The sequence below is a fragment of the Drosophila virilis genome, chromosome X (genome assembly GCF_030788295.1).
Source record: "Drosophila virilis strain 15010-1051.87 chromosome X, Dvir_AGI_RSII-ME, whole genome shotgun sequence".
Lineage (NCBI taxonomy): Eukaryota > Metazoa > Arthropoda > Insecta > Diptera > Drosophilidae > Drosophila > Drosophila virilis.
In genome coordinates this window covers 6,799,257-6,814,991 of record NC_091543.1, presented here as the reverse complement: position 1 = coordinate 6,814,991, position 15,735 = coordinate 6,799,257, and the positions used below count along the sequence as shown (strand labels likewise).

Sequence of the window (15,735 nt, the reverse complement as noted above, 5' to 3'; positions counted from 1 at the left end):
GCATATATTAGCAATTATCAAATTAGGCACGTTTGCTCATGTTTATGTCGAAAGTTAACAGCTCGTGTACTTGTTAACTGATCTTCCTGTTAAATGTTAGCAAGCAGAGCGCTGCCAGCTTGCTAAACCGTTCGTTGCACATCTTGCGATTGATCGATAAATATACATAGTTCATCGTTTATCGAGCAGCCATGGTGGCCTTGTGTTGAGTTGTTGCCAACTTAACGTCGTGGCGTTGCCAATGCGCGCCATAAAATAACAAACAAAAACAAAACAAAAAACAAAACAAAACCTCCTGTCAAGCTGAACTACTTGTTAACTTTAACAGAAACATTAGAAAATGTGCCTATCAAAATGAAAAGGGAGCCCGTTACAGTAGAAACCCCAACAACAACAACAACAGCAACAGCAACAACAACAAGCAAAACAAAAAACCGCGCGAGCCAGTCTCGCATTTCGATATCCGAGAGTGCATACGTATATAAGTATATAGAGAAATACATATGTGTACACAATAAACAATATAAATATACCGTTAGCTTATTTATATACAATTTAAAATGAAAAACAAAACAAAAAAAAAAACAAACAACAAATATTTTATGTATTTTTTTAATGTATTTAAGATAATTAAGATTACTCGTAATGCAGTAACTGAACCGTAGTAAATATATATATATATCTATATATATATATATATATATATATATAACCATATATGTATGCGAATCGGTGCAAAGTGCAAAGCGAAGTGCTCCCCAAAACGGGTTTGCGAGAGCTGCTAACTTTAAGTAAAGCCTGAACAAACTGAAATCTGAATGCGCAAGGAATATGAAATACGCAACACAACAACAACAACAACAACAAAATATTAGAAGAGTATAAAATAAATAAGTAAATAAAATAAATAAGTAAATAATAAACGATGCCGAAAACTATTGAAATATGAAATGTTTGTGCATTTATTTTTCACTTCTGTTGGTTAAATCCACGCACACGGGTGGAAATTGGGTGAGAAAATTGCAATCAATTTGCCAAATCTTCAATAAGTTAATAATAAACGATGGCAAATACTATTGAAATAGAATTTTATGCATTTAATACACGTCTGTTGGTTAAATCCACGCACACGAGCGGAAATTGGGTGAAAAACATTTGCGTTTGTCTTAGGTAGACAAAAAATAATAATAAAAAATAACTGTTTGCATATTTTTATGTTTTTCTTTATTTTATTTTTAAATAAATTATAAGGTTCTTCGTAAAATCGAAGAATCCATTATTATTATTATTATTTTTTTTAATGTTTTGTCTGTGTATATTTTTTGTTTGCTTGTATTTCATTTTCATATAATTTGAATTTATATTTCATATTGTTTAATGCTACACATAAAACTCTGCTTCTTCTTTTACTTCATATTAATTGCCCCGCAGCGCTCGCTCGCTCTCTCTCTCTCTGTGTCACGCGCTCTTACACATTATAACATTCTCTTCTTCTTCTTTTCATTTCTCTCAAGTTCTTAAGTTCGTTTTATAACTGGACTATTGATTTGTGATTCCTCAACTTGACGAGCGTTTATCAAAAAATATACAGTGCGTGCGAGCGTGTGTGTGTGTGTGTGTTTTTCTTCTTCTTATTTATTTATTTTTATTTTTTTTAACTTGTCGCTGTTTAACGGTTGTTGTTGGCCATTTGGATTCGGAGGAATGCGAGGAACACACAAAATGCTTCAAGCTTTTCCTTCTACACATTTTCTCTCTTCTCTCTCTCTCTCTCTTTCCCTCTTTCAACAACTCTCTGACTCACTCTCACTCCCTGCCCACCGCAGGAATACTTAAAAAATAAACACATTAGATTAAAAACAAGTAGAAAAAAAAAAGTTTAAAAAAAAAAATATAGAATGAAAAAAATGTGGCTACTAGGAATTTAGCGTGAGGATAAGAAATTGTGAGTTGCTGCTAAAAACTTTATCGTTTGCTTTGGGGTTTGTTTTGTTGTTGTTGTTGTTGTGTTGTTGTTTTGTTGCTGTTGCCGTTTTGTGTTGTTGTTGCTGTTGTTGTTGTTGTGGGGGATGCAATCAAGTTGTAATTGCTTAATCAGTCTGATTCAGTTGTGCCGCCTGACGCGCTTACAGCTCATCCTTGAGATCGTCGCCAGCGTCGCCGCCCTCGGTTGGAGGCACACCGCCTGTGCCCTGATAGAGCTTGGCAATGACGGGCTGGACAATGGACTCAAGATCCTTCTTTTGCTTTTTGTACTCCTCGGGATCGGCATCGGGATTCTGTTCGAGCCATTTGATTGACTCATCGATGGCCGTCTCCAGTTTGGTTTTCTCGTCCTCGCTTAGTTTGGCGCCGAGCTTCTCCTTGTCGCCGATCTGATTCTTGAGACTGTACGCATACGATTCCAGCTCGTTGCGCGACTCGACGCGCTCCTTCAGTTTCTTGTCCTCGTCGGCGAACTTCTCGGCATCGTGAATCATGCGATCGATATCCTCGGGCGTCAAACGGTTCTGATCGTTGGTGATCACAATCTTCTCCTTGTTGCCGGTGCCCTTGTCCTCGGCGCTGACCTGCAGAATGCCGTTGGCATCGATCTCGAAGGATACCTCGATCTGTGGTATGCCACGTGGTGCTGGCGGAATGCCGGTCAAATCGAATTTGCCCAGCAAATGGTTATCCTTGGTCATCGGACGCTCGCCCTCGTACACCTGAATGGTTACCGTGTGCTGGTTATCGGATGCCGTGGAGAACACTTGCGATTTCTTGGTGGGAATGACTGTGTTACGTGGAATCAGTTTGGTCATGACACCGCCGACGGTCTCAATGCCCATGGTCAATGGATTGACGTCGAGCAGAACGATGGCATCCGTGTCCTGTTCGCCGGAGAGTACGCCAGCCTGAACGGCGGCACCGTAGGCGACAGCCTCGTCGGGATTGATGCCGCGAGATGGTTCCTTGCCGCCAAAGAAGTCCTTGACCAGCTGCTGTACCTTGGGTATGCGCGTGGAGCCGCCAACCAGAACAATTTCATGGACATCCTTCTTGTTCATATCGGCATCCTCGAGCACCTTTTGCACGGGCTTCAGAGTCGAACGGAACAGATCCAGATTGAGCTCCTCGAACTTGGCACGGGTCAGCGTCTCGGAGAAGTCATCGCCCTCAAAGAACGATTCGATTTCGATGCGCACCTGATGGGAACCAGACAGAGCACGCTTCGCCTTCTCGACCTCACGACGCAGCTTCTGCACAGCACGATTGTCCTTGCGTATATCCTTGCCCTTCTTCTTCTTGTACAGCTTAATGAAGTGATCCATGACACGCTGATCAAAGTCCTCGCCACCCAAGTGAGTGTCACCATTGGTGGCAACCACCTCGAAGACACCATTGTCGATGGTCAGCAGGGAGACATCAAAGGTGCCGCCGCCCAAATCAAAGACAAGCACATTCTTCTCGCCCTCCTTCTTGTCCAGACCGTATGCAATGGCAGCCGCTGTCGGCTCATTGATGATGCGCATCACCTGCAGACCGGCAATGACACCTGCATCCTTGGTCGCCTGGCGCTGGGCATCGTTAAAGTAGGCGGGCACAGTGACAACAGCATGGGTGACCTTCTTGCCCAGATAGGCTTCGGCGGTTTCCTTCATCTTGCCGAGAACCATGGCGGAGATCTCCTCGGGCGCAAAGATCTTGGCGCCCTGCGATGTATCGACGCTGATGTGTGGCTTCGAGTTCTTCTCAACCACTTTGAATGGGAAGAATTTGATGTCATGCTGCACATTCGTATCGGACCATTCGCGTCCAATCAGACGCTTCGCATCAAAGACGGTATTCTCGGGATTTGTGGTCAATTGATTCTTGGCGGCATCACCAATCAGACGCTCCCCATCGGCCGTGAAGGCCACATAGGAGGGCGTGATGCGATTACCCTGATCGTTGGCAATGATCTCAACGCGTCCGTTCTTGTAAACGCCAACGCTGCAAGTGGAAAGAAAGTACGATTAAGTACTTGGCCAATTGGAAATGTAGATCAACACGCAATCCAATTGGACATTGAGCCGATCTGGCAACGCCCAATTCGAGCAGGATGACTTACCATGAGTATGTGGTGCCCAGATCGATGCCAATAACGGTGCCCAGCTCTTTGTCCTTCTCCTTCTTCTCCTCACCAAGTGAGAGGCCCACAAAGGCCACAACCGCCAATAATATGCACAACTTCATTGTGACAGCGTCCTCTTGTTATTTCTGTTATATTATTAACTAGTTTTGTTGCTTAGTCTTTGACACCAAACACAAAAAAAAGAACTGCAACGAGAGAGACGAAAAGAAAAGAATGATTAATGAAATGCGCCAAAGCTGAGCTTAGAATTTGTACACGTCAACACAAGGCCGGGGCGAGAGAGCGAGCGAGAGAGAGAATGCGAGAAATTGCCGAAAAAAATATGAAAAAAAAAAAACGCTGACGTTGACGGTGTCAACAGGTAATACCGTTAAGTGTGCTACTTTTGATAAACATTGAAGCGAGGGCTTAAGCAATTTATGGCACGCATCCGTCAGCGGCCTTAAAGATATGCCAAAAGTTCTTGAAATGGAAGTAAATCAACGCACACTTGAAATATAGGTAATACACACACACACACACACACAAAACTACCTGAAGAAAGCTCTGTGGGAGCAGCACGTCCGTCTCGTTCACTGACCGTTTAACAACTGTTAACGCCAGCCGCCGCTCTGCTCAGCACGCTGCTGACATTGACCGACGCTGCTGCTCTGCCAACGTTGCCATAGCATTCATTTTTGTATACGTGGTAACATTTTTCTGGTTCTTTCTGCTGCTATAAACTCTCCAACTCTCCCTCTCTCTTACACACACAACACACACACAGACACACATACGCCGACCACTCTCACGAACGTGTGAGTTGAACAAAAACTGGTTTTCTTTCTTTGTGCTCTCTTCTATTATTATTTTATAGAAATTTCTTCTTTAGTCATTGTTGCCGCGTTCTGCATACTCATGAACAAAATCTGTTAAATGCAATGGTATGTAACACAGCACACGGCAATATTCTCACACTCCCCGCGTCCGGTGAAAGTTGGGGCGGTGGTTGGCGGCATCTTCAGCCGGCAGCAAACGCCATCAATTTGCACAGCTGTGCTAGTTTTTCCCGCTTTACTTACGTTAGTTACTATGCGTTTGGCCGAAATAACATATAAGCCAAGCTGGTGAATCGGCTTTTATGCTCTTCTGACGTGTACTTTTGTTAACTATTGAGTTGAATAACGTATGTAGCTTGGGGATCTGTTTTAAATGACGTGTACAAAGCTGATTGAATGACTGCCAGAGCTGCCAGAGTCGCACACAAATGTGCAGAGACGCCTGGCAAGCAGACACCGATAAGTCGGCGCAGGCGCGTGTCTGTGTATGTGTGCGTTTATATATGAGAATTGAGTTTGCGTATGAATTTCTTTAATTAATTTGTTATTGCAATTGTAATCGCAAATATGAAAATCAAGTGTTGCCAAGTCAGCAGCAGCAGCCAGATAATGCAGCACTGTGGCAACGCGTACGCAACTTGAATATTGAGCAGCTGTGCGCATCTCTAGACAGCATTTGGCCAGACAGTTCAAATTGATGGCTTTATTAAAATATGCCAATATATCCAGCAGCCGGCCGGTTTAAAGTGAATGAACTTTGTTACTAATTGGTTAATGAATTATGCTATGCTAATTTGTTGCTACGGCCTATTAAACAATATGCGTTCAAAATTTTGCACGCTGTGACTACACGTCATGCGAATTTGTGGGCGAGGGGATGGAAGGGGTGCACACTGATTGTGACGTAGTGAAATTCTTGAGCACAGTTTATGAACATTCAAAGCATTCGCGCTGCAGACACTTGTATGGCAATTACGGAATGGGCGGTGGACATGTGCTTCGATTATATTCCATATGAATCGAAAAAAAAAAAACGTTCTATACCCCACAAATTTGGAGCCCATATTGCCAACATGGCGACCCCGCACAACACCACATGTGCATTTAGTTAATCAATGTGCTCGTTTTAAATACTTTACGCATTTGATTTTAATATGAGCTAATTTGAAAACTATTGGCATTTGTTGGTTGAAGAAACTTAACTTACACTTGAAACTTTTGGATGCTTACTTTTTCTTTAATTTTCTCTCTTGACGTTTGAAACAGAACTGAACGAATATAGCCGATTACTGTCTGCCGGCGCTTTCTACTCACTCACACACACACACACACACACATGTATATATATGCAACGCTGTGCAGAGTACACGTCAGTGTTAACTTAACAACAGTGTTGCAAAACTCACGATATTATAAAAAAAAAATTATCGATTGTTGTCATTTGACAAACTGATTTTTAAATACTTACTTTTTCTAGCTTAAACTAAATTGATTTATTGCTATTTTAAATTTAAGTAATTTGTCACTTTGTTGCGTTCCTTCTTGAGTAATATTGTCTATGTTGTCTTTCTTTTCTTTTTTTGGCTTCGATTATTAATTACTTTTGTAACTTTGTACACGGTTTCACAGTTTGTTTATATATTTAAAAAAAAAAAAATAGTAATCCTCTTATTGTTGATCGCACGTAGTATGTTTATATTCCAATAAAATTGCGCTTTTCTATATGCCGATACGTGTTATTTCTTTGCTGTCTGTATGGAAACTGTTGGCTGCTCTCCGCAATGCCGGGCTATTTATTCAAGCGTCTTGTTTACGCTCTGACGTGTCGACCACGTCAGTGTCTGGTGCAATTCTGATTGGCGTTTCGTGGCGCGGGCCGATATATCTGATTGGCCCACGCTCGAATGTTCCCCACGCATATGGAAAGAGAGCGTGTTGCCAAAAAGCTTTGTTTTGTTTGTTGCGCTTTCAAACACAGTTTTCGTCATCATCGTCAAGTCAAGGCTGATGACACTGACTGCTGCGCTCTGGCTCGCTCTCACTCTCGCTCTTTCTCTTACTCTAGCGTTGCGCTTGTTTCGGTGCATGAAATTTATGTTATTTTTTATGAAAATAAATAATTCAAGTATGGTTTTCTTTTTCTTTTTTTTGGCAAACACTGACGTGTACTTAGCGCTAAATGAAATGTATGCTCCAAAAATGTTTTCGAACAATTTCTCGAATGCATTTTCCAGCACTTTCTAGAAATATTGCAATGCAGCCTCTAACACTGTCGCGTACCGTTAGCTGATAAGTTTATCTAGCGGTTCCATCAAATAAAACGCCCATTTACATTTATTTGATTTGATTTAGTTTTATGATTCTTGTAATGACACACAATCGATATCAATATATTTATTTTTCTTTTTGTTTTGGTTTTTTTTTTGTTTTAATTCTTTTTTCATAACAATAATAGCATTAATAATCATTATCAGTGACATGCCCAACATACAAGGTAATTTCCCAAAGTTGTATTCAACATTTTGTGCGATTTATCAATTGAATATCAACAAATATCTTTTCACGTTTAATATGCATCTGACTAAGGGTGGAAATTCGCTAAGCTTCCGAAATTGAACTTATCAAGTAAAACGGCGTCTGGCAAAATCTCATCCAAGCTCAGTGGACGATTTGGCTTGCGATATCTTTATATTATTAAACTATTTATCTTAAGGAGCGAAAGGCAACTGGGCAAAAATGTGCCGCACAAATTTCTATTTGCTGCCAATAAATATTTCTTTGCATAATCTAAAAAAAAAAAATAAATAAAAAAATAATAATATAAAGAACTTGTTTATATGGCATTTTGTTTGCATTATAATGGGTTCATTTTTTTTTCTGTTTTTTTTTTGTTACTTTTGCTTTTTCCATAGTAAAATTGTGGGCATGACGAATTATTCAAAATGTCACCGCATATAAGTTTATAAATATTTAAATATTACAATTGTTGCTGTTTCTTGTTTACTTTTTAAAAGCTAAATTTGGTCAATAAAGTTGAGCTAATCTCATTCAAAAAGTTACAAAAAAAAAAAAAAAAAACACGAGAAGACTAGAAAATAAATAATAGTATATAAAAAAAAAAAAACAAACAGTTTTAGAAAAGGCGAAACCTGAGCAAAAAGAAAAAGCGCATCAAAAAAATATAGTTTTAACAGTTATTCGACTATAGTTACAGTTAAAGTTTACAGCTGACAGTTTTACAGTTATAATTGGGCGTGGTTTCAGTGTGTGCACAAAAAATTTGCATAAAAATGTTTGCATACTTTTTTTTTCATTATTATTATTTTTTGTTTTGTTTTTGTTTTTGTTTTTTTTTAAACTTGAAATTTTCATTTAAATGTTTCGTAATTAGTTAATTGCTTGTGGTTTAGGTTTTGCTTTGTGTTCTCTTTTTAATAATATAATGAAACACGTTGAGTTGCCATAAAAATGTTGTTGTTGTTGTTGCAGTTCATGATGTTGTTGCTGTTGGTGTTGTTGTTGTTGTTGTTGGTCCAAACACAATTGATAAATAACTAGATTCTGTAGTCATTGACTGGCTTGCTTTGTAAATAGTTGTAGTAAATATATATAGTTAATAGATACACAGGCTAGTTAACAATATCAACAAATGGGCGTGCCGACGCCTGCATTCTTAGTGTATGTGTGTGTCGGTGTGTATGTGCGTCTCGGCTATGAACTGAGCTGTGCTCATCAGCTCATATCTCTCTCTCTCTCTCTCTCCCTCTGTGACACACTTGTTGTCTATATCATGCTGCCTCTCTCTCTCTCTCTCTCTCACACTCTCTCTCTCTCTCTTTCTATTCATGCCGCACACCACATATGGACAGGAACGTACTGAAATTGTGCAAACTGCACGCCGGCAACACGGTATACACTACATTCGCCATCTCCTGACATTTGTGCCGGAAATCGTGCAACGCCTGCAACAACAGATCTGTTGGCGGTGCCGCATTCACCTGATAGAATAGCTTCAAATGTATCGCTGGCAATACGCTGGCGGCAGATGAGGCTGGCTGATCCCCGCCGCCACCGGGCTGCTGTTGCAGTTGTGCCTCTGTGGGCGTGGCAGTGCTATGTGCCGCCTGCTCATCAGCCTCGCGCTGCAGCTGCTGCTGCTGCTGCTGCTGCTGTTGCTGTTGCCGCTTGGCCAGCGGATAATCCTTGAGCAGGCGATTCACAGTATAGGTGAGTATCTCGTCCAGATGCTCGGCGCTGAGGCTCTGCGCCAAGCGGCAATGATTGCCCAGCACATCGTCGCTCAGCTGCGTCAATTGGGTGGTCGACGAGGCCAAACCGGTGGCCACATAGCAAACAATTGCCGCACAATTGTTCTCATAGTTCCAGCGACGACGTATCGAGATGGTATAATCGCTCACCGAACAGCCCGTTTCCTCATCTACAAATTAGAACATTCAATCCATTATCGTACTCAACATAGAGGCTATTATAAGTAGGTCACGAAGGAGACATCTCTTACACTATAAAGCATATATATATATTCTGGTTCGGTCGAGTCTGTTTCTAATCTCTCAGCTTTAGGTTTATTGTGATGCAAGTTTGCAGGCAGGTTTTTTTTTGTCATGGACAACATTTCGGAATATTTAATTTGCTGGAGATATCTTCTATGATAAAGAGCATATCCATATCGGATTACCATATCATATTTGGAGATTGGAGGTATTTAGTAAAAGGTAAAAGAAGGTATCTAAAAAGCAAATTATTCTGGCTTCTTGAAAAATGCTTATAGAAAAGGTTATCGCTATCGATATTTATCGATTAGGTGAGAGCAAAGCGAGCTAGCGCTGAGTAGAAAGAAACTCTGGCTAAATGGAGCTGGCTGTTATTGCCAATCAGGAATATATATATATATATATATATATATGCATTATGGTGCCGGAGTTGTCTCCTGCTGTCTATTGCATGACGTCAATGGAACTTACAGTCGAATCGATCGTTATGGGTGTGTGCCCACACCTGCCATTCGACGAGCGCCTCGCGCGGTAGTGCTGGCAGCACAATATAGTCCATGATGGCGTTTGTGGTGCGACGCTCCCATAGGCGGCGCGCCTCGCCAATGAAGGCGGGATGGGTGACAAAGCAGATGCCATGGACGACATCGCGCAGCTGTCCCTGGGCATTCATTGCCTTGGCAATGCGACTGATGTGACGCAAGGTGAGCTTGCACTGGGGCCGGATGCCGCCCTCGATGATTGTCATGCTGCCCGGCACAAGTGCAATTTGGCCCGAGATGTAGGTGATGTCGCCAATCTGGAATGCGTAAGGGTGTACAATGTAAGCGACTGTGTCCCAAACGCCCAATTGCCCAACCGCTCACCCGCGTTGACTGGCTGTAGGGGCCAATATTGGCGGGCGCCCAATGCGATATGCCCTGGACATGCATCGTGTTTCGCCGGCCATTGAGCAGCTGTTGGGTCTCCTCGCTATCATCGCCGCTGTGTGTGGCCGGGGCATGATAGGCAATGGCCTCCATAATTACATGACAATCATCCGGCAGCGGGCATTCAACACAGACGCGCGTGGGCGGATTATGAAAGCCAAACGATTGCAAATAGATGCTATTCAATGCCGGATACTCGGCTATGGAGCGCACATAGAGCGTGGTAAAGCACAAATCCTGCAGCTCATAACCATTGCTGGAGCAGAGCTCACGCAGCGTATGCAAGGCCTGTTGCATGCCCTGCTCCATGTTGGCGGCACAGCCTGAAAGCCAAAGAGAATAGAGTATTTAAGGAGTTGTTGGTTGGTTAATTGAGATTAAAGCTAGTAAGTGCACTCTGATTGGTTACCCTGTATGCCGGCCAGCCACATCCAGCCCTTGGCATTGATGGCCGCTTTGGCCTGATTGGCAAGTGGACGAAATTCACGTTCATATTTCATTGGACTGGGCGGCTGTGTATAGCCCGTTGGCATCGTCGCCGTCGCCGCCGCATTATTGTTGCACTGTGTGGTGCTCAGCCCAAGCGAGGAGATGGCCAGCGACAGCGAGCCGCATACGGCGGCCGTGCTGCTGCCCAATGGATGGGAGCTGCCAAAGCCGCAACAGCTGTTCGCCTGCAATGCAGCACCTGCTGTGGCACCCAATGCCAATGCCGATGCCGATGCTGATGCTGATGCCGCACCAGCTATCCCTTGATTCGCATTGGCCAGCAGCAGCAGAGAGGCGCTGCCCGTCATACAGCTGGCCGTCGGTATGGGCTCGTCGACGCTGGCGCTCTTCGTTACAATGGGTATCGGCGAGGACGATGATGTTGCCAAATGTCTGCCAAATGAATTGCTGCGCGATATCAACTCATTCTGGCTAAGTGATTCGCGCATGCGCGTCTCCTTCTCAATTAGCTCCAGTTCGGTTTCACTAAAATCCGGATCGCTCAGATCGCTGTACGTCGACTCATTGAGATCGCTTATATAGTCGAGTGACTTTTTAACAAAGACCACATCGCCGCCAGCATTTGGCTCCTTGGGCTGCAGCGTTAGCTTCGTGAAATTGATATACCCAACGGGGCAGATCGGATCGGCGCTGCTAATTATCGTCTGTATATCCTCGACAGAGATGCGCTGCTTGAACAGCGGACAGTCGAGCGTGAATGTCTCATATTCGCCGCCCTCGCCGCACACATTCAAACCATACTTGTCGCGCATCTTCAGCAGATGAGTTTGCATCTCGCGCAACGATTTGCCCAAATGACGATCCGGCACCAGGCCCAATGCAGCGACCTAAAACCGATTGAGTTGGGATTGAATGTTGTATTGATATTCAATTGGGAGAGACTCACCTTGATGATAATGGCATGCACCTGACAGTCGATCATCTCCTGCAGCAGTTCAGTCTGATCTCTCCTCCACAAATAGGCCAAGGATATCAGGTTGAGGCGGCTGCACACGTTCTCCACACGCACACGCTGATAGTCTGACAATATGGCACCAACAGCCACCGCCTCCACATTTAGTTCGTGCTGCAACAGCAAAAAACATTATAAACAACATATTTGAACATTCGGTGCAACGAAATGTACATTTGTCGTGGTCGAAATTCTCTTTAACGTGTTCTTTTGCAGCAAACCCTAAATTGTTTTCTAACTTTATATTTAAGCTTTATTTATGATTTTTGATTAAACTTGGAAAAGACGCGCACACATATCAAATTTCAGCTCAATACATGGCATATTTCTCGAGTTAGGGAACTTGGAAGAATTTTGTAGAAAATACATTAAATCGCCTCTATAAAGGCTTTAGTTTTGGTATTTATGCTAAATTAAGGTGCATTGCATGCACATAGAAAATTTTAGCTGAGTATATCACAAACTTTCTCAGTTATAATCCTCCTAAGCTTTCGTTATTTCTATGTGCTATGCAAAATAAATGTCATTTAATCCGAGGAATTTTACGTAAATCCATTTACAAAGAAGCTACATACAAATTTTCAGCACAATACGTCAAGTAGATTCTGAGTTATGATCCTGAACCACTTGGAAAATGGATTGAAAATAGCCCATTCTTGCACTTTGAAGTCTCGTTCGCCTCTCAAAACCATCTGAGACTAGTTTGGGTACCGAAATTTCAGGGCTATGACCCACTTTCTAATTGGATAACATCTTTCGATTTAAAGTGCTTTGTCATGGAGCTTCGCGTTGCATTCATAATGCAAAACGCTGAAGTCTAATCAAATAATTTGTTCATAGTTCACGTGCTTGGTGGCATTTTTGATAAGATTACACGATTAACCATTGCGAAACTAATTTCCGCAACTATATATATATATATATACATATATTATTTTAGTTTGTTTTGTTTGTGGGGCGTTTCCCGTACAAGGACAAGGACAGACAGTCAACAATCATATAAAAAAAATGCTTAGCAACTGCTGCCGAACGCACAGATATCCTATAAAAACTATGAAAATCTTACGAATTACGAAAGTAAATTTAAATATAAACTCAATTCTTTTTGATATATGCTAAACGAGTTGGAAATTCGTAAAGAGGATTTGGCTTTGTGCAAATGAATCTAACAGGCAGAAGAATGTATATCTATATCTATACATATATATATGTATATATATATATATAATATTCTTGATCAGCCAGGCGACACGGCTGTCTGTCCGTCGAACTTGCAAACTATAAGAATTGAAGACTTGATATGATCTCGTATATATCAACTCATAAACGTATTTTCTCGATATTTCCTATTACACTTATAATATCGATAAGAATCGATTTCTACTCAAAACTTGGTAATTAGGCTTACATATAACAAATATTTCCGATTTTATAACACCTCATCTCATTAAATGTGTATATATAAGGTATATCAAGCTATCTTCTTTAGTCCTAGCCTAAGCTTACATTTATTTTGTGGTTTAGTTAATTTATATTTTTCTATTTGTTTAATTTAAAAATTGTTGTTTTTTTTATTTATTGTATTTTTTACAGTTTTGTTAATATATTTTTGTTGACTTTTCAATTTTTTATTAATTATTTATTAACTTTTTTACTATTTTCAAATAGTTTTTGGACTCAAGATTTCTGTATTTCTGTTATTTGCATGCTTTTTTAATAGTTAACGAAATTTATATAAATTTATTATTTATTTTTGCATAATAGTTTAAAAATGATTTGTTTTTAATTATACTCTTTAAATATATTTATATAATATTTTCAAATATTTTAAAAATTATTTTTTTATTTTTTTTTTTTATATTTATATATTTAAGCTTTTTATTTAACAGGCTTCTTTAATTGTTTATGTGTGAGTTTCAATAAGTTTAGGCTTTTAAGCTGATTTAATTCGTTTTGATTTATTTATAAGTTCTTGATATTTCAAGTTTTTTGCTCCAACTCGCATGAGCATATATTTGAATTGAATTAATTTAATTTAAAATTTTAATAAATTGAAAATTAATTAAGACTGTTTTTCAACTGAGAACTTCCTATGGAAAGAGCTAAGTCTCAGCTAAGTCAATGCCAGACCATGAGACCAAAGCAAGCAAAAAACTGTTGCTTTTACAGGGTATAAACGTGCACGTCAACGCTAGCGTCATTCGTGAGGTATTTAGCATCGACAATCGCTAATCTCTGGGCTTTAATCTTTTCAATTCAAACCGAAAGAGAGACAGACAGACACAGAGACAGACAGACATATCGACTAATTGTTATACCTTATGGGCTGGCCCCTCACCTTGCACGTCTCCAGCAAACTGTAGAGATCCTCGACTTCATCATCATCGGTGGGCACATATTGCTTGCCGGTCTGTGTGCTCTTGCCCTTCGTCTCGCGCCGATACAGCGGCAGGCCCATGGCGCTGGCGAGTATCTCGATGCCCATGTGGCCAACGGTCTGGTACATAAAGCTGTCCAGCTCATCTAATGTTTCGGACACATACATGAGAATTGATAAGTAAATATGTATACTGTGCGATATGTGCGAATTAAGGTTTCACCTCTGTCCTTGGGATGCAAATTGGCTAGGGCGACAATTTCGTGACCCTCGGCGACGCACTGCATCATATTGTAGCAGCTATCCTTGCCGCCACTTACCATTGCTACTACGCGCATTTTGTATGTGTGTGTGTGGGGTGGAGGCGGGGATGGGGTTAATGAATGTGAGTATGTGTGTGCGTGTGGGTGTTATTTGGTTTTTGCTGCTCGGGTTTAGCTGGAGTGTGCGCTCATTTGGTCTGTTTGTTGACTAGACTTGTTTACAATAAAGAACGTGGCGTCTTCTATTAACACAGAGCGGCTGTTATTGATGTATTTGCTGTTGTTGTTGATGTTGTTTTTGTTGCTGTTATCTTGTCAACTGTAAAGAGCAAAGCATAAGGACAGTTCATTAGTGATGCGTTTATTGTTGTTGTTGCTGTTGTCGTTCTTGCTGTTCTGTTAAAAGCTCTCTCAGGTGGCTGTAAAATCTAATTAAGTCACAACATAATATCAAACGCAAGTGTTGCCACTTAATGCACTTTGGCAGGCAGCGGGCAGCGGGCTGCGGGCTGCGACGACAACAGCAGCTGCCATGCGATGTAAACACACATAAACCTCATCCGATTGATGTTTTCAGTGTGCGGACCAGGATGCTGTTACTTTGATTATAATTGGCAAAAGTCGGCCAAGCTAAATGATTGCGCGAAGGTCATACACAAACACACACACGCCCACTAACTTGCATACATATTGAAACGCATATGTAGAAATGTACATTTACACAAATACACACGAATGTCACACATTTTTGATATATTACTGGCGCCGCTTGTCTCACTGCTGACCCAAATATAAAATTTTTCTATGCTCTAGGCGTTTACATATACCAAAATTTTGATATTGTTTTAATATTTACCCGACCCGTTTCTGGCCGTGCGCAACTTTATGGAATTCGCACACTTGTGTATTATGTTATGCCCTAGAGATGGGCGATAGTTTTGCACATATACCTAACAGCGATAATTCACAATTAAATATGCTTATAAGTTAAAGAGGTTGCTTACTTTTAAATTTGTTATTTAAAATAAATAAAACTTTTATATTTTATTAAAAGAAACCCGTTTTATATTTATGTTAAGCATGCCAAGAGATTACTTTGACTATAGTCTGTCAAACTTAATTATTGCTATTCTTTACATCGAATTCGTCACATGGCACGTGCCGGTGGCAACACACCGGGTAAGCTTTTGTTAAAATCACTTTGAAAAATCAGTTGCTGAAATTTTTGAATGGCGTTAAACATTAGCTGAAGTCACAG

At 41.0% G+C, this 15,735-nt stretch overlaps 2 protein-coding genes across 6 annotated transcripts; both read right to left on the bottom strand.

Moving 5' to 3' along the window:
* Nucleotides 1-1,207: 1,207 nt before the first annotated feature.
* Hsc70-3 (heat shock protein 70 cognate 3) lies at nt 1,208-6,542 on the bottom strand. Of its 4 annotated transcripts, none has more exons than XM_070207365.1 (3): nt 6,404-6,542; nt 4,094-4,302; nt 1,208-3,975 (listed from the first exon to the last, which is right to left on the bottom strand). In XM_070207365.1, exons 2-3 carry the CDS (start codon nt 4,216-4,218, stop codon nt 2,127-2,129), a joined length of 1,974 nt encoding a protein of 657 aa, XP_070063466.1. In that variant the 5' UTR covers nt 4,219-4,302; nt 6,404-6,542; the 3' UTR covers nt 1,208-2,126. The 4 variants fall into 4 exon arrangements, with proteins under 4 accessions (XP_070063466.1, XP_070063463.1, XP_015025597.1 ...); XM_070207362.1 differs by lacking the exon at nt 6,404-6,542 and adding an exon at nt 6,166-6,284; XM_015170111.3 differs by lacking the exon at nt 6,404-6,542 and adding an exon at nt 6,143-6,247.
* A 34-nt stretch (nt 6,543-6,576) lies between these two features.
* Nucleotides 6,577-15,502, bottom strand: LOC6633410 (uncharacterized). Of its 2 annotated transcripts, none has more exons than XM_070207343.1 (8): nt 15,482-15,502; nt 14,438-14,796; nt 14,176-14,360; nt 11,772-11,951; nt 10,785-11,712; nt 10,313-10,698; nt 9,918-10,245; nt 6,577-9,373 (listed from the first exon to the last, which is right to left on the bottom strand). In XM_070207343.1, exons 2-8 carry the CDS (start codon nt 14,550-14,552, stop codon nt 8,775-8,777), a joined length of 2,721 nt encoding a protein of 906 aa, XP_070063444.1. In that variant the 5' UTR covers nt 14,553-14,796; nt 15,482-15,502; the 3' UTR covers nt 6,577-8,774. The 2 variants fall into 2 exon arrangements, with proteins under 2 accessions (XP_070063444.1, XP_002056903.3); XM_002056867.4 differs by lacking the exon at nt 15,482-15,502 and adding an exon at nt 15,334-15,427.
* Nucleotides 15,503-15,735: the final 233 nt, after the last annotated feature.

Excerpts from the sequence above, each read along its gene's own strand:
- Hsc70-3 (XM_070207365.1), bottom strand. The coding sequence starts at position 4,218 with ATGAAGTTGTGCATATTATTGGCGGTTGTGGCCTTTGTGGGCCTCTCA. Across the intron at positions 3,976-4,093 it reads CTGGGCACCACATACTCATG|CGTTGGCGTTTACAAGAACG; the intron begins GTAAGTCATCCT and ends TTCCACTTGCAG.
- LOC6633410 (XM_070207343.1), bottom strand. The coding sequence starts at position 14,552 with ATGCGCGTAGTAGCAATGGTAAGTGGCGGCAAGGATAGCTGCTACAAT. Across the intron at positions 10,699-10,784 it reads GTGGCTGGCCGGCATACAGG|GCTGTGCCGCCAACATGGAG; the intron begins GTAACCAATCAG and ends TTTGGCTTTCAG. Across the intron at positions 9,374-9,917 it reads CCATAACGATCGATTCGACT|ATGAGGAAACGGGCTGTTCG; the intron begins GTAAGTTCCATT and ends TCTAATTTGTAG.